This window comes from Jaculus jaculus, chromosome 6 (genome assembly GCF_020740685.1).
Source record: "Jaculus jaculus isolate mJacJac1 chromosome 6, mJacJac1.mat.Y.cur, whole genome shotgun sequence".
In the NCBI taxonomy this organism is placed as follows: Eukaryota; Metazoa; Chordata; class Mammalia; order Rodentia; family Dipodidae; genus Jaculus; species Jaculus jaculus.
In genome coordinates, this window is record NC_059107.1 from 141684235 (window position 1) to 141711609 (window position 27375).

Below are 27375 nucleotides of genomic sequence, written 5' to 3' on the forward strand. Positions count from 1 at the left end.
AAGCCAATAGTAAGTGGTAGGAAGAAGAAGGGGTTCAGCGCGACTGAGGGGATAAAGGAGTGAAATGTGGTATGGCTGGATCAAAACGCGTGTGTGTGTGTGTGTGTGTGTGTGTGTGTGTGTGTGTGTAAATATAAAAAACCAATTTTAAAAGATAGTTTCAGGCTGGAGAGATGGCTTAGTGGTTAAGCGCTTGCCTGTGAAGACTAAGGACCCCGGTTCAAGGCTCGGTTCTCCAGGTCCCACGTTAGCCAGATGCACAAGGGGGCGCACGCGTCTGGAGTTCGTTTGCAGAGGCTGGAAGCCCTGGCGCGCCCATTCTCTCTCTCTCCCCCTCCATCTGTCTTTCTCTCTGTGTCTGTCGCTCTCAAATAAATAAATTAAAAAATTAAAAAAAAAAAAGATAGTTTCTCTAATATTTTTGATAAATGATAATGTTTAATATTGGATAGCAAATAAGCACCTAAATTACAATAGAAATGACCACTACAATCAATAAGAATATCAGCCCTGAGTTCTTTAGTTTTCATTAGAGAGCTGGGAGTGTAGGCTACTGATGACCTCTGCCCTAGCGTGTATGAGTCCTTGGGTTCCATCCAGGGAAAAAGGAGAAAAAGCTGAAGTGGGTGCTTTTCTTCAGAGTTAGACTTACTAAATATTATCTCAAGGGCTGGGGGATGGTCCTTAGCAAAGCCAAAGGACCCCGGTTCGATTCCCCAGGACCCATGTTACCCAGATGCACAAGGGGGCACACGCATCTGGAGTTCGTTTGCAGAGGCTGGAGGCCCTGGTGTGCCCATTCTCTCCCACCCTCTCTCCCTCCCTCTCTCTCTCTCTCTCTCTCTCTGCCTTTCTCTTTCTGTCCGTCACTCTCAAATAAATGAATAAAAATTTAAAAGAAAAACAACTTTTTTAAAAAGTGGAGAACAATAGAGCAAGACACACATGCACACACAAACACAAATGTGTAGCACCAAAAAAGTTTCAACTTAATAAAAAAAATTAATTTAAATTTTTTAGGGTTATTAGTTGTGAGCAGCATTGTGACTGGGGTAGGGGTGGGGGGTAACAATGCCTTTGAATAATCCCTCCCAATCTGTGGCTCTTACATTCTTTCTGCCCCCTCATCAAGCTTTCCTGAGGTGTGTTTTAATTCTACTTTAGTGTTGAGCTCTCAGCAGCTTCTGAATTTCTGCTTTGGTGCGTGTTGAGTATCCTCAGTGTCTGTCTCCGTCACCCTGGCGCAGGTTGTCAGTCTCAGAGTGGAAGCAGCGCTCTTGCTCATCTCATCACTTCCCCTGTGGTTTCAGCTGGGCCCTGGCTGCTGTGCAAAGGGTGGTTCACCTGCTGACAGGGAGTCAGCAGTCCTTGTCCTCGTGATAGATTTTTGGTTGTCCTTGGTTCTTGCTGCTTTCTAAAAAAGAAAAACATTCTCAGATGGAGAGTGAAATTTTTAAAAAGCCAAAACAAAAGATAGGCAAGAGACAGAAAACAGTATGTTGACACAAGACTGTAACCCAGCATTTGGGAGGTGGAAGCAGGAGAATCAGGAATTCAAAGTCATAGCATGCTACTCAGTGAGTTCCAGGCTAGCCAGGGCTACATAGCAAGATCCTACCTCAAAAAACTAAAAATAAGAGCTGGGCAAGATGGCACAAGCCTTTAATCCCAGCACTGGGGAGACTGAGGCAAGAGACTCACAGTAAGTTCGAGGCCACCCTGAGACTACATAGTAAATTCCAGGTTAGCCTGGAATAGAGAAAGATGCTACCTCAAAAAATCAAAACAAAAACTAAAAACAAAAAATAATAATTAATCATTTCAGTCTTAGATATTTCACTTTATTGTATTAAGGTTGTAGACTTCTATATAAATTCAGAAAAATTATTCAAAATACTTCATTATTGATACAACAAAGATTAAAAGATTATATTTTCAGGGATAGAGAGATGGCCTAGTAGTTAAGCCTGAACACCCACCTTAGGAAAAGAAATGTTGCTTTTTTTTTTTTTTTTGAGACAAGGTCTTGCTATGTATCCCAGGCTGACCTCAAACTTGCAATCCTCCTGCCTTAGCCTCCTTCCTGAGTGCTAGAATCGCAGGCCTGTGTCATGATGCCTGGCTATTAAAATTTTGCTTACACATGTGCGTCTGAAATTTAAGGGGGAAAATGTCCTGAATCAACAGGTCTGTTTAAGAAAAAAACATCACCTTCTAACCCCATCTGGATGACTTCCACAGCTTAAATCCTAGTTTCAGACATTTTGAAACTTCCTCTCACTCTCCTTTTACATAAGCTCCTTTGAGCCCTCTTCAGTTTATAAAATGGTTTAAAACACAAAATCAAAACCACAAGTAATCTCTTTCTCCTCTCTTTCTCCTCCCTCCCTCTCTCTCTCTCTCTCTCTCTCTCCTTTTCCCCAGGGCCCTTCTAATAATCTGATTTATCTTCAAGAACTTTGGCACCTGCTAGGGGATCCCCCTTCTCTCTGGGCTTGCTTGTCAAGAAACACCAAGCACTCCCTCCTAAGTTACTCTAGGCAGGGACGCCATCCAGGCAGCAGGAGCACACTCTGGACCAAAGCCACCGCGGAAGGCTGCCAGCAGTACCGCTCCCCTCCTCGCCCCTCCCACACGGACTATGTGAACCTAGACCACATCTCTAATCTGGACTGGGAGCCAACTCTCCAGCCCAGAGCACACCAACACTCCAGACTACACACCCAGGCTCTTCCAACCTAAGATGCCCTACCAAACCTGAGAGTTAAAGTCTCTAAGGCAGCAGTAAGAAGGTAAGAGCCAAAGGAAGGGTAGGACTCCTTACAGTGTGCTCCTTCAGACACAAAATGGCCTGCACGACCTCGCAGTGCCTGACACTACCTACACAAGACCATCATAACAGGAGGAAAAGATGACGACATCAAAATAAAAGAGAGACTGGCAGGGGAGGATATGATGGAGAGTGGAGTTGTGAAGGGGAAAGAGGAGAGGGGAAGGAATTACCACATCTACAATTATGGAAATTGTCAATAAAAAAAAAGATATTTTTTAAAAAAGCCTCTAAGGCTAAGTGAGACGGTGCACACCTATAATCCCAGCACTCAGGAAGCAGAGGTAGGAGGATCGCAGTGAGTTTGAGGCCACCCTGAGACTACAGAGTGAATTCTAGATCAGCATGGGCTAGAGGAAGACCCTAACATGAAAAAAAAAAAAAAATAACAACTCTGAGATAACTGCATGGACTCTTTCTCCAATGTGCACATACAAAAAATATGTTTTCTTTTTATTTCTTTATTTAAGAGAAAGAGAAAGAGGCAGACAGAAAGAGAGAATGGGTGTGCCAGGGCCTCGAGCCACTGCAAATGAACTCCACACTCATGCACCCCCTTGTGCCTCTAGCTTACATGGGTCCTGGAGAATCAAACCAGAGTCCTTAGGCTTTGCAGGCAAATGCCTTAACTGCTAAGCCATTTCCCCAGCAATTTTTTTTTTCTTGTTTTGGTTTTTTTGAGGTAGGGTCTCGCTCTAGCCCAGACTGATCTGGAATTCACTATGTAGTCTCAGGGTGGCCTTGAGCTCACAGTATATGTGTTTTTAAAGACAAGATCTCACACTGTAGCCCAGTCTTACCTGGAACTCACTATGAAATACAGTCTGACTTCAAACCCATGGCCACCCTCCTGACTTGGCTTCCCAAGAGCTGGGATTCTAGGCATGTGCCACCACAGTCTGTTTAACTATTTCACTTTGTTCCTTCTCTAGCAAGGAAACAATTCTGGGCTATTGAGATTTAAAATAATTGAAGCTGGGGAGATAGCTCAGTTGGTAAGGTGCTTGCCTTTCAAGCATGAGGACATGAGTTCAATACCCAGAACCCTTAATTTGACGTAGAAACCATTGAGGTATGTTCTCCTCATCTTCTATAACCAAAACAAAGGACAGACGATGGACTGAAGAAGCAGGAATATGGTAACAGAATTCACAAGCTGAGTTTAAGAAAAAAAGAGTTAGGGGCTGGAGAGATGGGTTAGTGGTTAAGCGCTTGCCTGTGAAGCCTAATGACCCCAGTTCAAGGCTCGATTCCCCAGGACCCACGTTAGCCAGTGCACAAGGGGTCACATGCATCTGGAGTTCGTTGGCAGTGGCTGGAGGCCCTGACGCACCCATTCTCTCTCTCTCTCCCTTTCTCTCTCTCTCTCTCTTCCTCTTTCTCTGTCTGTCACTCTTAAATAAAAATAAACAAAAAAAATTTTTAAGAATTAGGTTAGATCTAGCATTCCTAATTTTGTGTCATTGATATATCATATCCACTATCTGTACATAGGTACACATGAATACTCACACCTAGCATAGATTTTGCATATCTGTAAACAAAAACAGAATCATGCACACTGTGCATTAGCTTGCTTTTCTTCCTGATCTTATTTTCATTTCTGGCAATTTCATGTATGCACATAGCATGTCAATCTTACTTGCCTCCCATTACTCTCTTTTATCCCTCCTCTCCAACTCAAGCCCTTCTTCCTAAACAAGCTTGTTCCCACTTTCATGACTTTGTTGTTTTGTTTTGTGTTTTATGGCACTGAATTAAAGTTGCTTGCCTGGGACCGGAGAGATGGCTCAACAGTTAAGGCACTTGCCTTCAGAGCCTAACAATCCAAGTTCAATTCCCCAGTTCCCAAATAAAGTCAGAAGCACAAGAGTGGTGCATGTATCTGGAGTCTGTTTGCAGTGGCTGTAGGCCCTGGAGTGCCCATTGTCTCTGGCTGTCTCTCTTCTATCTTTCTTTCTCTGCTTACAAGTAAATAAATTATATAGAGAGATATACAGATATAGATATATAGATATAGATATTTTTTTTAAGTTGCTTGCCTGGCCATGGCTGAGAAGTTATTTACTGGAATGTGGGCAAATTACCAGTGACTATAGCCTGCTTTTCTTATTTACATCTATATCTGGAATATCATTCATTTACATGGACCATAATTTCAATAGCAGGCTGGCATTTGTTCAGCCCACCTTACTCTACCATCTGAAGACAGACTGCATTTTCCAGAGGCCTCCAAAATATGTTCTGGGGCTGAAGCGATGACTCAGTTGGTAACGCACTTGCCACATAAGCATAGGGAGCTGAGTTTGGATCCCCAGCACCCACATAAATGCCTGGTGGGCATGGTGGCCTGCCTATAATCCTAGTGCTTGGGAGGCAGATCCTCAGGACAAGCTGACTAGCTACAACAGCCACATCAGCAAGTTCTGAGTTCAAATGAGAAAACCTGCCTCAATAAATAAGGTGGAGAGTGGATGAGGAAAGCACCCAATGTCAACATCTACTCTCCATGTGCCTGAGGATCCACATACATGTGCATCTACACTTATGTAAACATGCGTACACATACATGCACATCATGTACACATACTCATGCAAAAAAAGTATTTCCTATGCTATAAATTCTTCTGCAATGTGACCTTCCATCAAGAAGTAAAGGGTCGGGAGCGGAGCGGGGACCTGGGCCGCGCCGTCGGTCCTCGCGGGGTGTCTGCGAGCCGGGCCGGGGCGGGGGCGGCGGCGGGAAGCCCCCTCCCCGGGTCCGGGGGGAGCGCTCCCGGGCGGGGAACCATGCATCAGAAGCTGCTCAAGAGCGCGCACTACATCGAGCTGGGCAGCTACCAGGACTGGCCGGTGCTGGTGCCCCGCGGCATCCGCCTCTACACCTACGAGCAGATTCCCGTGTCCCTCAAAGACAACCCGTACATCACGGACGGCTACCGGGCCTACCTGCCTTCCAGGCTCTGCATCAAAAGCTTGTTTATTTTATCTAACGAGACAGTAAACATCTGGAGTCATTTGCTGGGTTTCTTTCTCTTCTTCACCCTGGGAATCTATGACATGACCTCCGTGTTACCCTCAGCAAGTGCATCCAGAGAAGATTTTGTAATTTGTTCTATTTGTCTTTTCTGCTTCCAGGTCTGTACGCTCTGTTCAGTGGGTTATCACCTTTTTTCCTGCCACCGGTCAGAAAAAACGTGTCGAAGATGGATGGCATTAGATTATGCAGGAATTTCTATTGGAATTTTGGGCTGCTATGTCTCAGGAGTATTTTATGCATTTTATTGTAATAATTATTGGCACCAGGTGTACTTGATCACCGTGCTGGCTATGATCTTGGCGGTGTTCTTTGCGCAGATTCATCCCAGTTACCTCACACAGCAGTGGCAGAGGCTCCCTTCAGTCATCTTCTGTTCTGTTTCGGGATATGGTGTCATCCCTACTCTACACTGGGTCTGGCTCAATGGGGGAATCAGTGCTCCTATTGTACAGGATTTTGCACCACGTGTAGTTGTGATGTATGTGATCGCTCTTCTTGCTTTCCTGTTCTACATTTCCAAAGTTCCAGAACGGTACTTCCCAGGACAGCTAAACTACCTCGGATCAAGCCACCAGATATGGCACATCCTTGCAGTGGTGATGTTGTATTGGTGGCATCAGTCAACTGTGTATGTTATGCAGTACAGGCACAGCAAGCCTTGTCCTGACTATGTTTCACATTTGTGAGTTCAGGTATGGCCACCTGGTGAAGTCAGTTGTTAAGCAATATACAATGGGGAATTGTAGACCCTACTATTTTCAAGGTTCCCATTATTTTCTCCTTTTTCCTCTTGTTTAATGTATAATAATGCTTTATAAGAGTGGAAAAATATACTTGGGGATCTGCAGTCATAACTGCTGTACAACCCTTAAAACTGAGCTGTCTATACAGAGAGCTGAAATTAGATGGTGATCATAAAAGCATGTAGATGGCAACAAGGACTGTGGCCAGTGTAGAAGAAGGATTGATTTTGCTTAACACCAGCTTCATTTTCTTAGGAAGGGCTGGAGTCATCCTGTATGATTACTTCAATAGAAGATATTTTCATTGTCATAAATTTAAGTGTCTAATAAAGGCAAGGGTAGTTTACAAGATAATGAGAAACTGGCACTTAAATTATTTCCTTTAGCTACAGGTTCCCTTTTCCTTAGCAACATTGCTTTTTTTTTTTTTTTTTTTTTTGCCAGGACAAAACTTAAGTCTTTTAAGAGTATTGAGAAGAGGAAAGAAACATACATTGATGTTTTATAATAGATAATTGAGTGAGAAACTAAGGATGTGACTAAGCAACAAATTCTGTGCTCTAATAACCAAGCACCAGCCACCTAAGCCTTCCAGATATTTAATTCCATATTATAACTGAATTCCTGAGAATGGATTTTGATCCCAAAATTCCAGAATTACTTTCATGTCTAATTTGTAGTCCTACATTTCTTGATGATGGGGTCCCAACTGTATGGGTGCTACTCTCAAGGCCACAGGATCAGATGGACCTGTTCTTGAACCGGAACTGAACCTTACGCCTTAGATCTCATGCATTATCCCACTGATGGTGATATGATTCACCTGTGCTCCAGTCCTGTTTATACGTGTATTAGCATTTCCATACATATAGTATGTATCAACACTATAAAATTCAGATCTGAAACATTAAGCTTGTGTTTATAGTAATAGATCTCACTGCCCTATCACAATGTAACTTTCTTCTTTGGTCTCTTCATGTGCATAAATAAAACCTTTTACAGCATTCATAAAAAAAAAAAAGAAGTAAAGGGTCGGGCTGGAGAGATGGCTTAGCGGTTAAGTGCTTGCCTGTGAAGCCTAAGGACCCCAGTTTGAGGCTTGATTCCCCAGGACCCACGTTAACCAGATGCACAAGGGGGCGCACGCATCTGGAGTTCGTTTGCAGTGGCTGGAGGCCCTGGCACGCCCATTCTCTCTCTCTCTCTCTCTCTCTCTCTCTCTCTCTGTTCCTCTCAAATAAATAAATAAAAATAAACAGAAAAAATTGAAAAAAAAAAAAAGTAAAGGGTCAGAAGAGATGGCTCATCAGTTAAGGCACTTGGCTGCAAAGTCTAACAACCCAAGTTTGATTCCCTAGTACCCACATGAAGCCAGATGCACATGCACAAAGAGTGACGCATGCATCTGGAATGCAGTTCCTGTGACTGGAGGCCCTGGCGCGCCAATCTCCCTGTAGCCAGGCATGGTGGCACACACCTTTAATCCCTGCACTTGGGAGACAGAAGTGGGAGGCTCTCTGTGAGTTCAAGGCCACCCTAAGACTACATAGTGAATTCCAGGTCACCCTGGGCTAAAGCAAGACCCTACCTTGAAAAAACAAAATTTTTAAAAAGTAAATAAATTTGCATATATATGCAAAAGATTCAGGTGCTTAAGTGAGTCCATGAAAAGGTGTTCAACGTGAAAGAATTGCCAGGTGTAGTGGTGGGTGCAACCTTTTAATCCCAGCACTCAGGAGGCAGAGGTCAGAGGATCACAGTGAGTTTGAGGCCACCCTGAGACTACAGACTGAGTTCCAGGTCCAGGTCAGCCTGTGTTAGAGTGAAACCCTCCCTTAGGGGAAACAAAAAACCAGGCATGATGGTGCACGCCTTTAATCCCAGCACTAGGGAGACAGAGGTAGGAGGATCACCATGAGTTCAAGGCCACTCTGAGACTACATAGAGAATACCATGTCAGACTGGTGACCTGATCATATTACTATGCTATGCCCAAAGTGCCCATTTCATAATTTCTGAGGCTAGGTTGGAAAAGGCCACACAGCTTCCTGTCTGGTACACATGAATTATTGGCTGCCTGGATACTTTCCTTAGAATCCATTTGCCATGCTATAAAAAAACAAAACAAAACCTCAAAGCCAGGCGTGGTGGGGCACGCCTTTAATCCCAGCACTCAGGAGGTAGAGGTAGGAGAATCTCCATGAGTTCAAGGCCACCCTGAGACTCCGTAGTGAATTCCAGGTCAGCCTGGGCTAGAGTGAAACCTTGAAAAAAAAAAACAATCACACATATAGATGCCTTAGGTGACACCCAGTGAACCTAGACCTCAAATCTAGCCAGCCCAGACGTCTTACACGGAGGTACAGAAGTGACTCCAGTTCCTTCCTTTGAGTCACCCATAGCTACTTATTTCCCCCAGCTAGGACCCCACATATCATAGAATAAAAACCAGCCATTGGCCCATCAGATTCCTTGCCCACAGAATCTGAGAACAAAATAAACCTGTTGCTATTTTTACCCCACAGGGTTTATGGTGATTTATTCAACAGCAACTGGAAACCAAACCACATGACCAAGAGCTTCCAGGGAAAACTCAAATACTATTGTGACCAGAATGAATTAGCAAAGTAAATCCTCTACAAGCAACTGATGCAGTACAATTAATGTCAGGCTTCAATTTATTCTTTTAATTATCTGCACCCCTTCATCCTTTTTTTAATATATATATTTTTTATTGGCAAGTTCTATACTTACAGACAACAAACCAAGGCATTTCTCTCCCCTTTTTCCTTCATAAGTCTGCTCTCCATCATATCCCCTCCCTCTCTCCATTATTCTCTGTTTTAATTTGATGTCATCATCTTTTTCTCCTATTTTGAGGGTCTTGTGTAGGTATTGCTAGGCACTGTGAGGTCTTGGATATTGAGGCCAAATTCTGTCTGGACAGCTGTATGCAGTGAGTGGCACCCTTCCTTTGGCTCTTACATTCTTTCCGCCACCTCTTCCATAATGGACCCTGAGCCTTGGAGGGTGTGGGATGTTTCAGTGCTGGCCACTCCTCCATCCCTTCTTCTCAACACTATGTTGCCTTTTGGAACATCCCAGTGGTCATTGCCATCTGAAAAGAGAAGCTTCTCTAACCAGAACTGAGAGTAGCATTAATATATGAGTATGAAGTATAGTGCTTTCAGGGCAATTTGGTGAGAGTAATATCTCCTTCATCCTTTTCATCAACGTATGGCTTCCCCATGTGTAACCAGTGTATATTACAGATTAGACATGTTACTACCCACTGACACACTAAACACTTCACTTAATGTATAAACTCTGCAAGAATGTGAAAAAAAAACAGGTATTTGTAGTTCTGATTAAAATGTTACATCCTGAGTTCTATGGGGACTGTACCACTTGAGTTTTTAGTCTCACATTAACAGAACTGTTAGCTAGTTTAAAAAGAAACAAAATGTATTAAGGTCTGCTAGCTCAGGAAAATTCTGGGAGGGTTAGCTATAAGCTTAATGGCTTAACAACCAGAAACATGTGACATGAGGACCACAGTGAAGACTCCAGAGTGACAGCTGCTGAGGACCTTGCTGGAGTGTCCGTGATCACCACATCCTAGTGAGACCCAGGCTTGGGCTGGAGAGATCCCTTAGCGGTAAGGTGCTTGACTGTGAAGCCTAAGAGCCCAGGTTTGACTCCCCAGAACCCACATAAGCCAGATGCACAAGACGGTGCACGCACCTGCAGTTTGACTGCAGTGGCTAGAGGCCCTGTGCATGTGTCTTTGTGTGCACATTTATGTGGGTGGGTGTATGTGTGTTTATGTGTATGATAGCAGCCCACAGCAGACATATAGAAGTCAGGGAATAATCTCCAATGTCAGCCCTTATCTCCCACCTTGTATGAAGCAAGGTCTCTTGCTGTTCAGTGCCACGTATGCCAAGCTTCCAGGGATCCTCCTGTCCCTACCACCCATGTACCTATAAGTGGGCTGAGATTACATTCATGCTACCACATGCAGACATACATGGGTTCTGAGAATCCAAACTCAGGTCACCATGCTTGTGCAACAAGCTATGTTTCCCCCTGAGCTATTGCCCTAACCCAGAGGGGCCAGACGTGATTTGACTTCAGTTTTGTTCTGCTTAAAAGAATAAAGTGTAAGGCTAGAGAGATAGTTTGGTGGCCAAGGAACTTGCTTGCACAACCTAACAACCTGAGTTCAGTTCCGCAGTACCCATGTAAAGCCAGATACACAAAGTGGATCATGCATCTGGAGTCTGTTTACAGATGCATCTGGAGTCTGTTTACAGCAGCTGGAGTCTGTGGTGTGCCCATTCTCTCTGTCTCCTCTCTCTCTCTCTCTCTCTCTCTCTCTCCTCTCTCTCTCTGCTTGCAAATAAATAAAATTGTTTTGTTTTGTTTTGTTTTGTTTTGTTTTGTTTTGTTTTGTTTTGTTTTGTTTTGTTTTGTTTTGAGGTAGGGTCTCAATCTAGAACAGGCTGGCTTTGAATTCACTCTGTAGTCTCATGGCAATCTTCCTACCTCTGCCTTCAGAGTGCTGGGATTAGAGTGTGAGCCACCACGCCCGGCTCAATAATTTTTTTTTTAAGTGAATAAAGTTTATTTCAAAATAAGAGGAAAAGAAAGCAGAGAGAACAGACTTCCCTGGGAGGAGGGGATTCCAATGCTGAAAAATCTACCTGCCCCAGTGGGACGTGGACTTTTATTGGGTCGGGGGGAAGCCAGCACATCCAGTGACTCCAGCCTTTTACCCTCATTTTTTTTTTCAATTTGGTGTGCGTCCTCTTCACACTGCCAGCATCTTCTGTACATAATTACCACATTCGGAGAACTCGCCACATTATGGGACTCACCCTCAAATCAGAGAGAATTCCTCAGCCTTTCTTGCAGCCAACTGTCAACATGGGACATAGGCTCCCCTGGTAGGTCACACGCACATGAAAATCCAATCTGCAAAGACCACAGAGAAACAGGCCACTGGTCTGCAGAGGCGCTGTTCTAGCCCGGGTCTTAAGAGAACAGGGTAGTCAAGGACTCTCCAGCAAGGTCCTCAGCAGCTGTCACTCTGGAGTCTTCACTGTGGTCCTCATGTCACATGTTTCTGGTTGTCAAGCCATCAAGCCTGTCTCTGACCCTCCAAAAGTTTTCCTGAGCTTTTAGACTGTGGTGGTTTGATTCAGATGTCCCCCATAAACTTGGGTGTTCTGGGCTGGAGAGATGGCTTAGCGGTTAAGCGCTTGCCTGTGAAGCCTAAGGACCCCGGTTCGAGGCTCGGTTCCCCAGGTCCCACGTTAGCCAGATGCACAAGGGGGCGCACGCGTCTGGAGTTCGTTTGCAGAGGCTGGAAGCCCTGGCGCGCCCATTCTCTCTCTCTCCCTCTATCTGTCTTTCTCTCTGTGTCTGTCTCTCTCTCAAATTAATTAATTAATTAATTAATTTTTTAAAAAAAAAACTTGGGTGTCCTGAATGCTAAATTTCCCAACTGATGGAGATTTAGGAATCAACGCCTCCTGGAGGCAGTGTATTGTTCGGGGCAGGCTTATGGGTGTCATAGTCAGATGCCCCTTGCTAGTGCTTGGCACACTCTCCTGCTGCTATTGTCCACCTTATGCTGGCCAGAGGGTGATGTCCGCCCTCTGTGTCTTTGTTTTTCCTGTCATCAGGGAGCTTCCCCCAAAACCTGTAAGCCAAAAAACCTCTTTCCCTGCCCCCCGACAAGCTGCTCTTTCTGCCAGCAATGTGAACCTGACTGCTACACAGACTTTAATAAATTTTGTTTCTACATAAACTAGCTAAAAGTTCTGTTATGTAAGACTCAGAGCTTGAGGGTCACAGTCCCTACAGAACGGCGGACGCCGCGTTTCAAACAGAACTACAAATACCCGTTTCTTCTTCACAAGCCACAGTCAATTTTATTATTAATGATTTATTTTAAAATGAACACAGCTTTTTCTGAGTCTTCTAATAATTTATCAAAGGCATCAGGACAAGCCATCCTCAGCTGTGTAGAAAAATCCAGTTTTTCACCAGCTGAGTTCTTTCATAAGTAGAAATCCTAAAAAACCTTCGAATACATTTTCCCCTTTGTGTATTCTTTCTCTGCCCCTTTTGTGATTAATATTAATGTGACATAGCTGGTTCTCACTATGAACTTCATCAAATTCTTATTCATTATCTTTATTCCTAAATCCAAGCCCTGATACTATTGCAAATTCTGGTCATTTATTTTATTCTAACAAAATATCCTTGTTTCCTACCTCTGTTCTATTGAAAGACTGACCACTGTGCCTTCTGTGACATAATGTAATTGTAGGATGTTGAGAATACTTGTCTTTTTAATGTGAGAGAGAGAGAGAATTGGCATGCCAGGGCCTCCAGCCACTGCAAACTCCAGATGTGTGCACCCCTTGTACATATGAGCAACCTCGTACGCTGGGTCACTATGCATTTGGCTTAGGTGGAACCTGGAGAGTCACACATGAGTCCTTAGGCTTCGCAGGTAAGTGCCCTAACCACTAAGCAATCTCTCCATCCCCAAACATTTTATCTTCCCGTTAAGGGATACTTTATCAGATTCCTGATTTTTTTTTTTAAAAAAAAAGTTTATTTGTTTTCAAGGAGAGGGTGAGGAAGAGAAAATGGGCATGTCAGGGCCTCTAGCAGCTGCATATGTGCCACTTTATGCACCTGGCTTTACATGGGTACTGGGGAATCAAACCCAGGTTTTTAGGCTTTGCAGGCAAATGCCTTAACTGCTGAGCCATCTCTCTAGTCAAAATTCCTGATATTTCAAAGACTGTTTACCATGAAATTTTTTGTTTGTTTGTTTTTGAGGTAGGGTCTTACTTCAGACAATGTTGACCTGAATTTGCTTTCTAGTCCCAGGTTGGCCTTGAACTTACAGCAGTCCTCCTACCTCAGTCTCCCTAATGCAGGGATTAAAGGTGTGTATCACCATGCTCGGCTATTTTATTTTTATTATTATTATTCTTGCAAGGAGAGAGACAGAGAGAATGGGCATGCCAGGCCCTCTTGCCACTATAAACAAACTCCAGATGCCTCATGACTTTGTGCATCTGGCTTCATATGAGTATTGGAGAATTATTGAACCTAGGCCATCAGGTTTTGCATGCAAGCACTTTTAACCACTGAGCAATCTCTCCAACCCATACATTGTTTATTTTTGACAAGTGAGTGGTCAGCCCAACTACTTTTGAGCATCAGGCTCTCAAAAGATAAGTTGAGCAGACGGGTGTGGTGGTGCATGCCATATATATATATATATCCTATCTATATATATGGCCTAGCTGGAGTTGAACTTGTGATCCTCCTGCTACAGCCTCCAGAGTGCTTGGATTACAAGTGCATCACCATGGCCAACAAGGCATCTCTTTTTTCCTTCTGCTTGTTTGGTTTCTAGTATTTATGCTACAGACTCTTCTCTCATGACTGAGAATTCTTAATTCTTGGTTGTCTGGTTTTTGTTTTGTTTTGTTTTGTTGTTTGTTTGTTTGAGGTAGGGTCTTACTGTAGCCCAGGCTGACCTGGAATAATTCACTGTGTAGTCTCAGGGTGGCCACTCACAGTGATCCTCCTACCCTCTCCCTCCCTAGTGCTGGGATTAAACGTGTGCACCACCATGCCCAGCTGGTTGTCTGTTCTTGATTAAGGCTGGGAACCTAAGAGACAGTGTCCAGTTCTGATTATATAAAGCTTATTTACAATGGGAACCTTGCGGGGTGTGCTGTGAACGAGTAACCCTTATCTCCATGTCAGTATCTTCAGTTCTTTCTTCGTAAGCTGTTTAGAGGACGAGGGAAGTGTCCCAATTTCCTGTGTGGAGCATGTAGGTACAATTGCCAGTATTTTGAAGTCAAGTGAGGAAACAGGTTTCAGTGAATATGAAGTTATTTAAGACTTCTGATTTCAATATAGTATCTATGACCTCAACTGTCCTCCAGTTCAGTGAATAAACTGACTAAACCCTCAGTGTTAAAGACACTCCCTTACAAAGCCTTATGGCCCTGGGTTTGATTCACCAGTACCCACATAAAGCCAGATACGTAAAGTAACACACGCATCTGGAGTTCTTTGGAATGGCAAGAGATCCTGGCACGCCCATTCTCTCTCCCTCCCTCCCTCTCTCTCTTTCTCTCTCTCCTTGAAAATTAACTAATTTTAAAAATCAAGGAGGGGCTGGAGAGATGGCTTAGTGGTTAAGTGCTTGCCTGTGAAGCCTAAGGACGCCAGTTCGAGGCTCGATTCCCCAGGACCCACATTAGCCAGATGCACATGCATTTGCAGTGGCTGGAGGCCCTGGCATGCCCATTCTCTCTCTCTCTCTCTGCTTGTCACTCTCAAATAAATAAAATAACAAAAAAATTTAAAAAAAAAAGAGTGAGGCTAGAGAGGTGATGGTCAGTGGTTCAAGATGCTTGTTTGCAAAGCCTGACAGCCTGGGTTCAAGTCCCCAGTACCCAGATGCACAGAGTGGCGCATAAATCTAGAGTTCCATTGCAGTGGCATGAATCCCTGGCATGCCCATTCTCTCCCTATTTCTGCTTACAAATCAAAAAATAATTTTTGTTTTGTTTTGTTTTTTGGTTTTTCAAGGTCGGGTCTCACTCTAGCCCAGGCTGACCTCGAATTAACTATGTAGTCTCAGGGTAGCTTCAAACTCATGGCAATCCTCCTACCTCTGCCTCCCAAGTACTAGGATTAAAGGCGTTTGCACCACACCTGGCACAAGTAAAAATATTTTTTAATAAAAAAATATTTTAATAAATAAAAATATTTTTAAAGAGCTAGGCATGGTGACACATGCCTTTAAGCCCAGCACTCGGTAGGCAGAGGTAGGAGGATCACCATGATTTCAAGGCCAACGTGAGACTACATAGTTAATTCCAGGTCAGCCTGGGCCAGAGTGAGACCCGACCTCAAAAAAACAAAAAAACATAACCAAAAATTTTTTAGAACAGAAGCACAGATGTTCTTCTTCATGTCTAGTTATTTGTTTATTTATTTTTTTTTTTTTTAGAGAGAGTGAGAGAGAGAGAGTTGGTGCACCAGGGCCTCAACCACCACAATCGAACCCGATGCTTGCGCCACCTAGTGGCCATTTGCCACCTTGTGCTTGCCTTATCTTTGTGCATCTGACTTACATGGGATCTGGAGAGTCTAACATGGGTTTTAAAAAAAAGTTTCCCTATACCCAGATTTCAATTCTTTCATTGATTCTTCTTTTACTTTCAAGTTCCCAGTTTCCCATATAAATCTTGGTCTGTATGAAATTTATGTATTTATTTACTTACACATTTATTTTCAGTGGTAGGTATTCAACCCAGACCCTTGTGCGCACCAAAGTGGTCTACTACTGTGCTACATCCCTAGCCTTCTATCATGAACTTATTTTGGCACAATGCTTTAAATTTGTTTATGAAACATTTTATATATATATATATATATATATATATATATATATATATATACACTTTTTTTGAGGCAAAGCCAATGGATTACCTTTTCTTATGCAAGAGTGAGAGAGTAAGAGAGACACGGAGAGTAAGAGAGAGAGAATTGGCACGCCAGGGCCTCCAGCCACTGCAAACGAGTTCCAGATGCATGAGCCACTTTGTGCATCTGGCTTTATGTGGGTCCTGTCAATCAAACTCTGGCTGTTAGCCTTTGTAGGTAAGCCTTCTCTCGAGGCCAGGAAAACATTTTTTTTATATTTTTTTATTTAAGAAAGAGAGCCACTGCAAATGAACTCCAGACATATGCGCCACCTTGTGCATCTGGCTTGTGTGGGTCCTGGGAGAGTTGAACCTGGGTCCTTTGGCTTTGCAGGCAAGTGCCTTAAGCCATGTCTCCAGCCCCAGGGAAAGCTTTTTTTTTTTTTTTTTTTTTTCGGTTTTTCAAGGTACAGTCTCACTCTAGCCCAGGCTGACCTGGAATTCACTATGGAGTCTCAGGGTGGCCTTGAACTCACGGCAATCCTCCTACCTCTGCCTCCCAAGTGCTGGGATTAAAGATGTGTGCACCACACCTGGCAGAGAAAGCGTTTTTTTTTTTTTAATTAATTTATTTATTTATTTATTTGAGAGCAACAGACACAGAGAGAAAGACAGATAGAGGGAGAGAGAGAGAATGGGCACACCAGGGCTTCCAGCCTCTGCAAACGAACTCCAGACGCATGCGCCCCCTTGTGCTTCTGGCTAACATGGGACCTGGGGAACCGAGCCTCGAACCAGGGTCCTTAGGCTTCACAGGCAAGCGCTTAACTGCTAAGCCATCTCTCCAGCCCAGGGAAAGCATTTTTAAGCATGATATAAAATATGTTTTTTTTAAATTCTGCTTAATAACGACACCATAAGCAAACCCAAATGACACAAAAAAACTGGGAACAGCTATTTGAATGTCTACAAATTGATAAGAAAAAAAAAAAACAATAATTCACTCCAAAAAAAATAGGCAAAGAATATAAATAGTTCTCAAGATAAATTCCCAATGACTTTTAAACATACGAAAATATGTTCACTGTTCTGCACAATAAGGGCAATGCAAATGAAGCTACCATACTGGCACAGATAAAAAAAATTAGATAACACCATGTGGCTGAAGGTTAGAGAAACAGATGCTTACACATATTGCTGGTGGGAGTGGAAGCTGGCTGAGTCCCGGGGAGAATGACGGGATTCATCAGGGTCTCAAGGGCGAGTGTTGGCAGGCACCATGAGTCGCAAACCCCAAATCCTTCCTTCATGTTGGTTGCTAACAGAATCCAGTTGCTCAGGCGGCAGTGAGCCAAGTCTCAAGCAATGAATTTACATATTGGTTTTATTAATACCTATTAAGCACTTACTGTGTGCGAGGCACTGTTCCAACTCTGAGAATGTACCAGTGAAGGACACCAATCCTCCAGCCTTCCACGACAGTGCAGCACCTCCTGGCTGAGGTGCCAGAGCTAAAGGGCAACAGTGGTGTTTTGATGTATACCTCAGACAACAAGGGGCAACATATTTTCAACCCAACTTGAGACACTTTTTCAAAATTTTTATTTATAAATTTATGAGAAAGAGAAACAGAACGCAGACAGAGAGAGAAAGAATGGGCATGCCACAGCCTCAGACCATTGCAAATGAACCCTAGACACATCTGCCACCTTGTGCATCTGGCTCTAAGTGGGTACTGGGGAATCGAACCTGGGTCCTTATGCTTTATAAACAAGCACCTTAACCACTGAGCCATCTCTCCAGCCCCAAATTGAGACACTTTTTAAATTTATATATTTATGTGGGTTTAGGGGCTTGCCACTGCAAACAAACATCGGACACATGTGCCACTTTGCGTCCTGCTTTACATGGATGCTTGGGACTTGGACCCTGGCCCAGGAGATTTTATACACAAGTGCCATTCTCCCCAGTCCCCAGTTTGAGAAGTTTTTGTTTATTTGTTTCAGGTAGAACCTCACTCTAGTCCAGGCCAACCTTGAATTCATTATGTAATCCAGGGCTGGCCTTGATCCCACAACAATCCTCCTACCTCTGCCTCCCAAGTGCTAGGACTAAAGGTATTTGCCACTACTCCTTGCTTGAAATACTTGTGAGAGTGAATTGAATGCTGCTGTATTACACACTGGCACAGCAGAGACAAACTAGGATGAGTGCAGACACACTGGAAAATAAGGCCACCCTTTATAACCCTAAAATTATGATCATGTTAACGTATCTTTGTTGCTATTCTAAGCAACACCTTTCCATTTTAACCCTACCCCACCAGGAAACCCTGAAAGAAAACCAGGACCTAAACTAGATCTGGAGAAAATATATATGACAGACAAACATGGAAAGATGTTCAACCTTTTTTAAAATGAGTGAAATTTGTGGCACACGCCTTTAATCCCAGCACTCAGGAGGCAGAGATAGGAAGATAGTCATGAGTTCAAGGCCACCCTGAGACTACATAGTGACTTCCAGGTCAGCCTGGGCTAGAGCAAGACCCTACCATGAAATCCCGCCACCCCTCCCCCCCAAAAAAATGAGGAAAATTGGAATGAGGGCAATAATAAAATCCAAATCCTTGGAAGGATTTGAAAGACAGGAAGGATGCGGTCAGAACGCTTTTCAAAGCATGTGCAAGTTTGATTTGAAATTGTAATTCAGTAGACAATTCTCTGGGTATACCTCCTAACATAAAATTATTAAAACAAGGGAAAAACAGATTATACTATTAGATTTCAGTTCTTTAAAACAGACAATACACAATTTTAAAAAGCATGAAAAAATATTACAGTCATTATCCACTGACTTTTGCTTAATTATCACATTCTCAGTCTCCTTATAATCAAATAGCAGGCTAATGAAGCAGGGATACTCCCTCCAGAATTTTTCTGGAAAGGCTTTCTTCCTAAAGAGAGAAATTCAGAGGGAAAGTTTGCTGGAGATGTCTTCTCACTCTCGCTCCGGGCAGTGGCTATGATGCCTGTGACAGATAACTTACAGCCAGAAAGCCACACTCATGGAAAGGAAAAATCAACGGGCTGAAGGTTGAAAAGAAGAAAGAGAAGAACCCAGATGGATCCTTGAAGACCTTGTTGAGCTACCAGGCCAACACTGACTTCGCTTGAGAGAGCTGTTGGCTATGAGTCAGGAATGGGAGCACCTATAAACTTTTAAAATCTCATTTCTATATACATAAGTCATTTACTAAAATAAAATTACAGCACCAAGATATTATCGTCAAACACAAAAGATTTTGCCTGTATTTTTCAGTAGAAATATAATTTTTCAAAAATATAGTTTAATGAGGGCTGGAGAGATGGCTTAGCGGTTAAGCGCTTGCCTGTGAACCCTAAGGACCTCGGTTGGAGGTTCGATTCCCCAGGACCCACATTAGCCAGATGCACAAGGGGGCGCACGCTTCTGGAGTTCGTTTGTGGTGGCTGGACGCCCTGGCGCGCCCACTCTCTCTCCTTCCTTCTCTCTGTCTCTCTCAAATAAATAAAAATAAACAAGCAAAAATATATATACAGTTTAATGAAACCAGGCATGGTGGCACACGCCTTTAATCCCAGCACTCAGGAGGCAGAGGTAGGAAGATTGCCAAAAGTTCAAGGCCACCCAGAAACTACATAGTAAATTCCAGGTCAGCCTGGGGTAGAGTTAGACCCTGCGAGACCCTGCCTTGAAAAAACAAACAAACAAACAAAAAAGACAACGAAGTATGCATTGTAGGCAAAAAAAGGGGCTTTCAGTAGATCACCTCTCAAATTATATTGGCAAAACTCAGTTACAGAAATCATCGGCAATCAAGCGAAACCTAGCTTGACTCAGTTCACCTAATTAATTCGCAAATAATCCAAAACATTGCTTTTGTATTTACAGAACAAATCTTGACTTTCTTAGTTCAAGAATCTAGAAACCTTTGCCAAGTTTTTTGAGAAATGACGATTTATTTACTATTTGACTTTTTTCCCATCGCTGAGAATAAAGGCTACAGCGATGGACACGCCAGGCCAACCGCGCCACCACCGTCCAGCACGCTCGACGCCTGGAATTATTTGAAATATTTGCAGCCCGGGTGCTGATTTTAATTCTGCTTTAAATAGGTCTCTATACTTGTAAGTTCTGAGTAGGTTTGCCTGTTGGTGAGTGGGTTCTCCCTCTGAGATTGCAGAGGTTCTCTTCCCCGGGGGTCCCTGGGGGAGCACGGTGTGAAGACTGTGATCGCCCTCGCTCTTTGTCTGGTAATTCTTGGGTGGGACACCAGAGGGCGCAAGGAAGGCCGGCTCTTGTTTTTCTTTAAATCTCAAATCCCAGGCCGCGCGGAGAACAAAAGACCCGGGGACACAGGAGCTCTGAGACAAAGGGACACGGAAAAAGGCTGCGGTCTCTCCCGGAGTCCCCACTCCCTCCTCTAGTTCCTGCTGGAAGGAACTAGAAAACAACAGCCTAAACTGCGAAATAAGGAAATCTTCCCTTGACAAGGAAAACCAGAGCACAACGAAATAAGTCAGCCTAGGGCTAAGAAAGTGCATTTGAGCTATTTGCTCTGTCTAATACTAGCAGGTTTCATGTAATTTATGTTGTTTCCTGATTTCAGTAACGATACATGCATGTGTTAGAAAACTTAGAAGTTAAGAGAAAATTTTAAAGACTAAAGATCAACACGTTAGGACTTGCATATTTTTACCTATTATTTCCCAGCCTCCGTATTTTTATGCATGCTAGGTCGGGACGGCGTGCAAAGTGCAGTTGCATGCTATGTTTTGCTAGGGCGTTTTTCTCAATTAGTACATCATCGGCTTCATTTTACTGATAAATTCTCTCTCCTTTTCTCCCTCTCTCCCTCTTTCCCTCTCTCCCTCCCCCCCCCCCTTTCTCTCTCTTAACTATAAAGCTGGATTTTTTGTTTGTGTTTCTTTAGGTTTCCCAGGCAAGTGCCTTAGCGCCTAAGCCATCTCTCCGGCCCCTGATAACTTCTGATATCTGCACTTCGCTACGAGTCACTCTTGCTGCCTGTGGCTTTATTCCCCAGCCAGCAGCAACTTGCAGGCTTTATCTAATGTGTGCATCGGAGGCAGCATTAGAAGCAGGGCTTTGTACCTTGCTTTGCTTTCGGAAGAGGAAACGAGGTAAAGAGCAAAGAAAAGAAGTGGAAATTATTCCACCCCGCCATCCCAAAGAACCAGGATGAACTTGTCCTTGGGAGCAGCCTGACAGCTCCCCGCTCTGGTGTGCTTGCCTCGGGACTGGGACTGAGCGCATCAGCACAACTACTAGGCCAAACTGGTAAGCATGCAATCCGCAAGATGAAGATTAAAAAAATAAAATAACTTTTAAAAACCAAGTGGCCAGAGAGATGACTTAGTGAGTAAGGCACTTGCCTGCAAAAGCCTAAGGACCCAGGTTTGATTCCCTAATACCCAAGGAAGACAGATGCACAAAGTGGCACATGTGTCTGGAGTTTGTTTGCAGTGGCCGGGGCCCTGGGGGGCGGAGGGAGGGCATTCTCTCTATCTGCCTGTTTCTCTCTCCCTCCCTCCCTCTCTCAAATAATAAATAAATAATCAAAATCAAAGACCTTGAGGTGTGGGCCAAAGACCAGTGGGAACCTTAACTCAAGGAACCCTAGCCTAGCCTAGAGGCTGACCACCACAAAATGATTCTAATCTGTAATGCACCTACATCTTCTCCCTCCTTCCCCCCTCCCCCACATACCCACATTATTACAGCCACAGATGCGGTAAATGTGGTAATTTTCTCTGACGGAAGGATTTAGTTAAATCACTGGGTTTGTCCAGGGTTCTGTTTTGTTTTAGGCAGGGTCTCGCCCTAGCCCAGGCTGCTCTGGAACGCTGTAGCCCTGGCTGGCCTCAAACGCGTGGTGATCCTCCTACCTCTGCCTCCCAAATGCTGGGATTAAAGCCCTGCACCACCCCAACCTGGCTTTCAGATTTTTAGCAGCGCGGGATGAGGAAACGTGAGAAGCTTCCTGGATGGCCTGGGCTCCTTTACTTGCCATTTCCAAATCCCCACGTGCTCTTTCACAAGCTCTAAGCCTTTGCGTTAGTGCTTCCCTTGTCTCTGAACACTGAAAAACAACAACAAAAAGTGTTTCCCCTTTCTCCTTCAATGTTTGATAGCCTTTGGAGGCCCAGCTGGAAACCACCCCAGTACTTCCTCGTCTGTGAATCCAGATGATGCACAAACTTGCACCTGTTCATTCCTGCGCCTCATTATCCCTGTGTCAAAGGGAGAGAATTAGAAAACCAAATTCGTAGTACTGTACTAAGGTTTACATCGTTAATATTATGTAAAGCACTTAAAACACAGACTTGCATGTAACAGGCTGTCAATAGCGTGAGCAATGCCTCCCTCATAGACCTTAGCAAATGTGCTGTTACTACCAGTTAAACAGGCCCTCTCCCAGCTGGGCGTGGTGGTGCACACCTTTAATCCCAGCCCAGGCAGAGGTGGGAGGATCACCGAGAGTTCGAGGCCACCCTGAGACTACATAGTAAATTCCAGGTCAGCCTGAGATAGAGTGAGACCACACCTCAAAGAAAAAAAAAAGATGTTATCTCCCCCATGAAACTTGAAGGCAAGAAGTGAGTTTTTTTCTTTTTCTTTCTTTTTTTTTTTTTTTGCTTGCAAGGAGGTGGGAGGGGAATGGGCACATCAGAGTCTCTTGTCACTGAAAACAAACTCCAGACACATGTGCCACTTTATGCATCTGGCTTTATGGGTACTAGAGAATCAAACCCAAGCCATCAGGCTTTGCAAGCAAGCGCCTTGAACCACTGAGCCACCTCTCCAGCCCCTTAATCTTTTTTGGGGGGGCAGCCAACGCATAGCTTCATGACTGGCACAAATGATTATCAATAAATTTGGGGGCTGGGGAGATGGCGGCTCAGCGTTTCAAGGTTCTTGGCAAAGCCTGCGGCCCAGGTTTCAATTCCCTGGTAACCATATAAAGCTGAGGGAGAAATAGGTGAAAGCTAGTTTCTTTCAGGCAGGCACTACGGGGCAGAAACCCAAAGAGTGAAAAGGAGAGGCTCCTCTGTCCCTCTGCACAAAACTGAGACTTGGATTTGAGGCTCTTTCCAAGGTGACTGCCAGGGACACACGAACCAGGACCGTCCCTCTTCTTCAGCTCTGCCTCTCTGGACAGCCCCCTCCTCTGAACCCACAAACCAACCACACCTTGAAGCCCCTTGAGTCCACCAATCAGGTCTCTGCTTACACACCTGAGGCTGAAGACAAGGATCGCCCTGATTGGGCGTTTATAAAAGAGGTCACCCTCCTAGCCCAACTCTCTCTTTTCCTCCATAGCTCATCCACTGTCTTCTCTTCCTTTTGCCACGTGATCTGGCCTGAATATCCACTGGCGTCTGTCCCTTTCTCGCACTATGGCTGGAAAGTGGAGGAGGGAGGATACTTAACTAAACTTGGATATTTTTCTTCCCTCCTATCTATGTCATGCTTTGGGAGGGTACCATCTCTCACTTGATCATATGCAACATTTTAATCTTCGACCTCTGAGTTCACCACTATTTCTTAATCCTTTCTGGTCTGTTATTGGAAAGGGCACCTATGTTCTACCTCCCACATGTGTGTGGAACTGCCCCAACTTTTCTAGAAATCAATTTCCCCTAAATAAACCTCAAAAATTATGATTTTTTCCCTAAATAAATTCAATAATTACTAATTTATCCTTTTCAAGTCCATATTTGTCAATAAAGACCCCAAATTGGGGGTTTACAAGTTTGCAAGAACCCCCTCCTGAACCCCAAAAATCCTGCATCGAAGGCAGATGCAGCTTGTGTCTTGAGTTTGCTTGCAGCAGTAAGAGGCCCTGATATTGTCCATTTATTTTCTCTGTCTCTCCTCCCCCTCCAGTAAATAAATGAATTTAAAAAAATTATTAGCCAGACATGATGGGACATGCCTTTAATCCCAACACTAAGGAGACAGATGTCGAAGGAATGGGGTGAGTTAGAGGCCAACCTGAGACTACATGGTTAGCCTGGACTAGAGTGAGACTGTACCTTAAAAGAAAAAAACAAAATGAGGGGTTTGAGAGATGGCTCAGTGGTTAGGCACTTGCTTGCAAAGCCCAATGACCTAAGTTGAATCCCCCAATACCCATGTAAAGCCAGACACACAAAGTGGCACATATATCTGGTATCTGGAGTTCATCAGCAGTGGCTAAAGGTACTAGTGTGCTCTCTCGCTCTCTCTGTCTCTCTCTCTCTCTCTTTCTCCACTTGTGAATAAATTTTTAAAGAGGAGGAGGGCTGGAGAGTTGGGTTCATTTCCCCAGTACCCATTTAAAGGCAGATGCACAAAATGGTGCGTCCAGCTAGAGCTCATTTGCAGTGGCAAGAGGCCCCAGTGTGCCCATTCCCTCTTCTGTCTCATTCATTCTGTCTTTCTTTGCTTTCAAATAAGTAAGTAAAGGAAAGGGAGAATTCTGGCTGAGTACCAGCAATCATCACATGTGCTGAATGTGACCGGCTACTTCCACCAAGCCTTCCCCACAATGATAGACTGTTAGCTGGAACCATAAGCTGAAATAAGCCCCTTTCTCCTTTAAACTGAAGTGTCAGGCATTTTTTTCCCCCAAAAAGGTGACAATGACTAATGCACTTCCCACAGTCTATGTAGCCTGGCTGGTCTCGAACATAAAATCCTTCTGCTTCAGCCTCCCCAAGTGTTAGGATGGCAGGCATGCACCATCCTACCCAGCTCAATGATGATTTTTTTAAAAAAGTGGAAGCTGCGGAGATGGCTCAGTGGTTAAAGGTGCTTGCTTGCAAAACCTACTGGCCCTGGTTCAGTTCCCCAGCACCCATATAAAGCCAGGTGCACAAAGTGGAACATGGACGTGAAGCTCGTTTATAGCAGCAAAAGACCCTGATGCACCCACACTCATTCTCTTGCTCTCTTGCCTTTCTCTTTCTCTCTCAAGTAAATAAACACAGGTTTTTTTTAATATTTATTTATTCATTTGTAAGCAGAGAGAGAAGAGAGACAGACAGAATGGGCAGAGCAGGGCCTCCAGCCAGTGAGAAGGAACTGTAGATGCATGTGCCACCTTGTGCATGTGTCTATATGTGGATGCTGGGGAATCAAACCTGGATCCTTTGGCTTTGCAGCCATCCTCTATTTGCCCTACCTCGAAAAACCAAAAAAAAAAAAGAAAGAAAGAAAAGAAAAAGAAACGTGAAGCTGGGCATGGTGGTGCAGGACTTTAATCCCAGTACTAGCACTCGGGAGACAGAGATAGGGCGATCATTGTGAGTTCAAGGTCAGCCTGGGCTAAAATGAGAGTGTACCTCAAAATAAACAACAAAAAAAAATTAAAAATCACCTTGAAATAAAACAGTGACCCTATCACCTGGCTGTCTGTTGAGAAGATGAAACGTGAACCGTTTTGCAAGCTGTAATAAGCTATGCAAACAGTGGCCTAGGCAGAGCAAGAGGCTTCCAGTAACATCGATGGGCTGTTTCCCTCTGCAGAGTGAGTTCAGTTCCTTCTGGCTTATTCGCAACCTTAACTTTCTCCCAGTGCTGACAGTGAGGAATCTCTGAACTCCCTCACCCTGTTCAAGTTAATAACCCTCTCTTCTCCTTTCCATTTTAGGACGGTGGACAGCAGGTGCTGAGTTCTCTGCTCCCTCATCTCCGCTGACTCAGGCTGTGGCTTAGTTTCCTCAGGGTGTGTGTATGTGTTTGAAAGATAAGGAGAGAGAATATGAATACTGATTACTGAGTCAGCTAGAGCAGAAATCTCCATCTCTCTCTCAATCTCTCTCTCTCTCTCTCTCTCTCTCTCTCTCTCTCTCTGTGTGTGTGTGTGTGTGTGTGTGTGTGTGTGTGTGTGTGTGTGTTTGAAAGATAGAGAGACTATGAATACTGATTAAACTGAGTCAGCTTTGCCTGAACTCGGGAAAGTTCTTTATATGGAACCGGGCAAACAGGTGATTCAGGAGACTGGGTTCCTGCTTGCCTGCTAGCTGGGGGAGCAAGTCCTTCAATCTTACCCAGAAAGGACACACTTACCCTAGTTACCACAGGACCCTTTAGGCCCCACAAGAGTTATTAAAGAGTGAGAAGTGGAACAATGTGTGTGTGTGGAGGGGAGTGTATGTATGTTTTGTATTTTTGTTCATTTAGGTGGTTTATTTTTTCAATCTTGTTTTGTGGCGGGCTTTGGGGGATTTTTGTTTGTTTTTGAGCTTTTTGGTATAGCGAGAGGTAAAAGAAAAAGACCAAAACAATGCCAAAGTTGCCATTTGTTTCTGTTTGCATTTCATCGGATGAAAAATACCATGTATGGAGCCTGGCGTGGTGGCGCACGCCTTTAATCCCAGCAGTCGCAAAACAGAGTTAGGAGTATCGCGGTGAGTTCGAGGCCACCTTGAGACTACATGGTGAATTCCAGGTCATCCTGGGCCAGAGTGAGACCCTACCTGCGGGGGGAGGGGACATGTATGGCCTGGTCTTCGCAAAGCCTTTTGGCCTGAATTCAATTTCCCAGTACCATGGTAAAGCCAGGTGCGTAAAAGTGGCGCATGTGTCTGGAGTTTGCAGTGACAAGAGGGCCTGGTGCGCCCATAGTCATTCTCTCTCTCATGTTTTCTCAAATAAATAAATTACAAAACTAAAAATATATATACTTAAAAGAAAAAATAACGTAATCTATGATGCATTAAAAAGACATCAACTCTTAGCACACTGCAAGAAAGACCTTTAAGACACGCACTTAGCGTTCTGTGACGCATCGTTTCACCCAGCTCACCTGTGGCTGAACAAATGCACTTAAGAGTTACACGTGTGCACGGGCGCGGGGGGCTCGCTGCCTTCGAGAAGGGCCTGATGCTGCTGGCGAAAGGCCCAGCGTGACCCCAGTGCTCCCCGTCGCTTGCACGTTCAGGACCCGCCGTCGCCAGGGCCATCGCTGACTCGCGCTGTTTGAATGGAGTGCAAGTGGATCGTGAGGAAGGTCAACGCAGCTCGAGCCCGCCCGTGCCCCGAGGCGCGAGTCCGCCGCGGGAAACGGCGGCGGCCACGGCCCGCCGGGTGCGGGGCTGCAACCTGGTCACGCCGCAGTCGTCGGGACTTCACTCGCGCCAGCCGCCCAAGTCACCGGCGAGGCGTCGAGGGCCCCGGGGAGCTGCTTGCACTCGAGTCCCCGGTGCTAAAATGGGAGGCGAATCCCCAGATAGATTA

General features: G+C 44.4%; 1 protein-coding gene and 1 long non-coding RNA gene across 2 annotated transcripts; one reads left to right on the plus strand and one right to left on the minus strand.

Annotated features, from left to right (window-relative positions):
• Positions 1 to 1205: 1205 nt before the first annotated feature.
• LOC123461605 lies at positions 1206 to 27139 on the minus strand. The gene is made up of 3 exons (XR_006637739.1): positions 26945 to 27139; positions 11494 to 11590; positions 1206 to 1414 (listed from the first exon to the last, which is right to left on the minus strand). It is a non-coding gene; the product is annotated as an uncharacterized LOC123461605 (long non-coding RNA).
• Positions 5621 to 7610, plus strand: LOC123461604 (progestin and adipoQ receptor family member 3-like). The gene has a single exon (XM_045152846.1). It carries the CDS (start codon positions 5621 to 5623, stop codon positions 6554 to 6556), a length of 936 nt encoding a protein of 311 aa, XP_045008781.1. The 3' UTR covers positions 6557 to 7610.
• Positions 27140 to 27375: the final 236 nt, after the last annotated feature.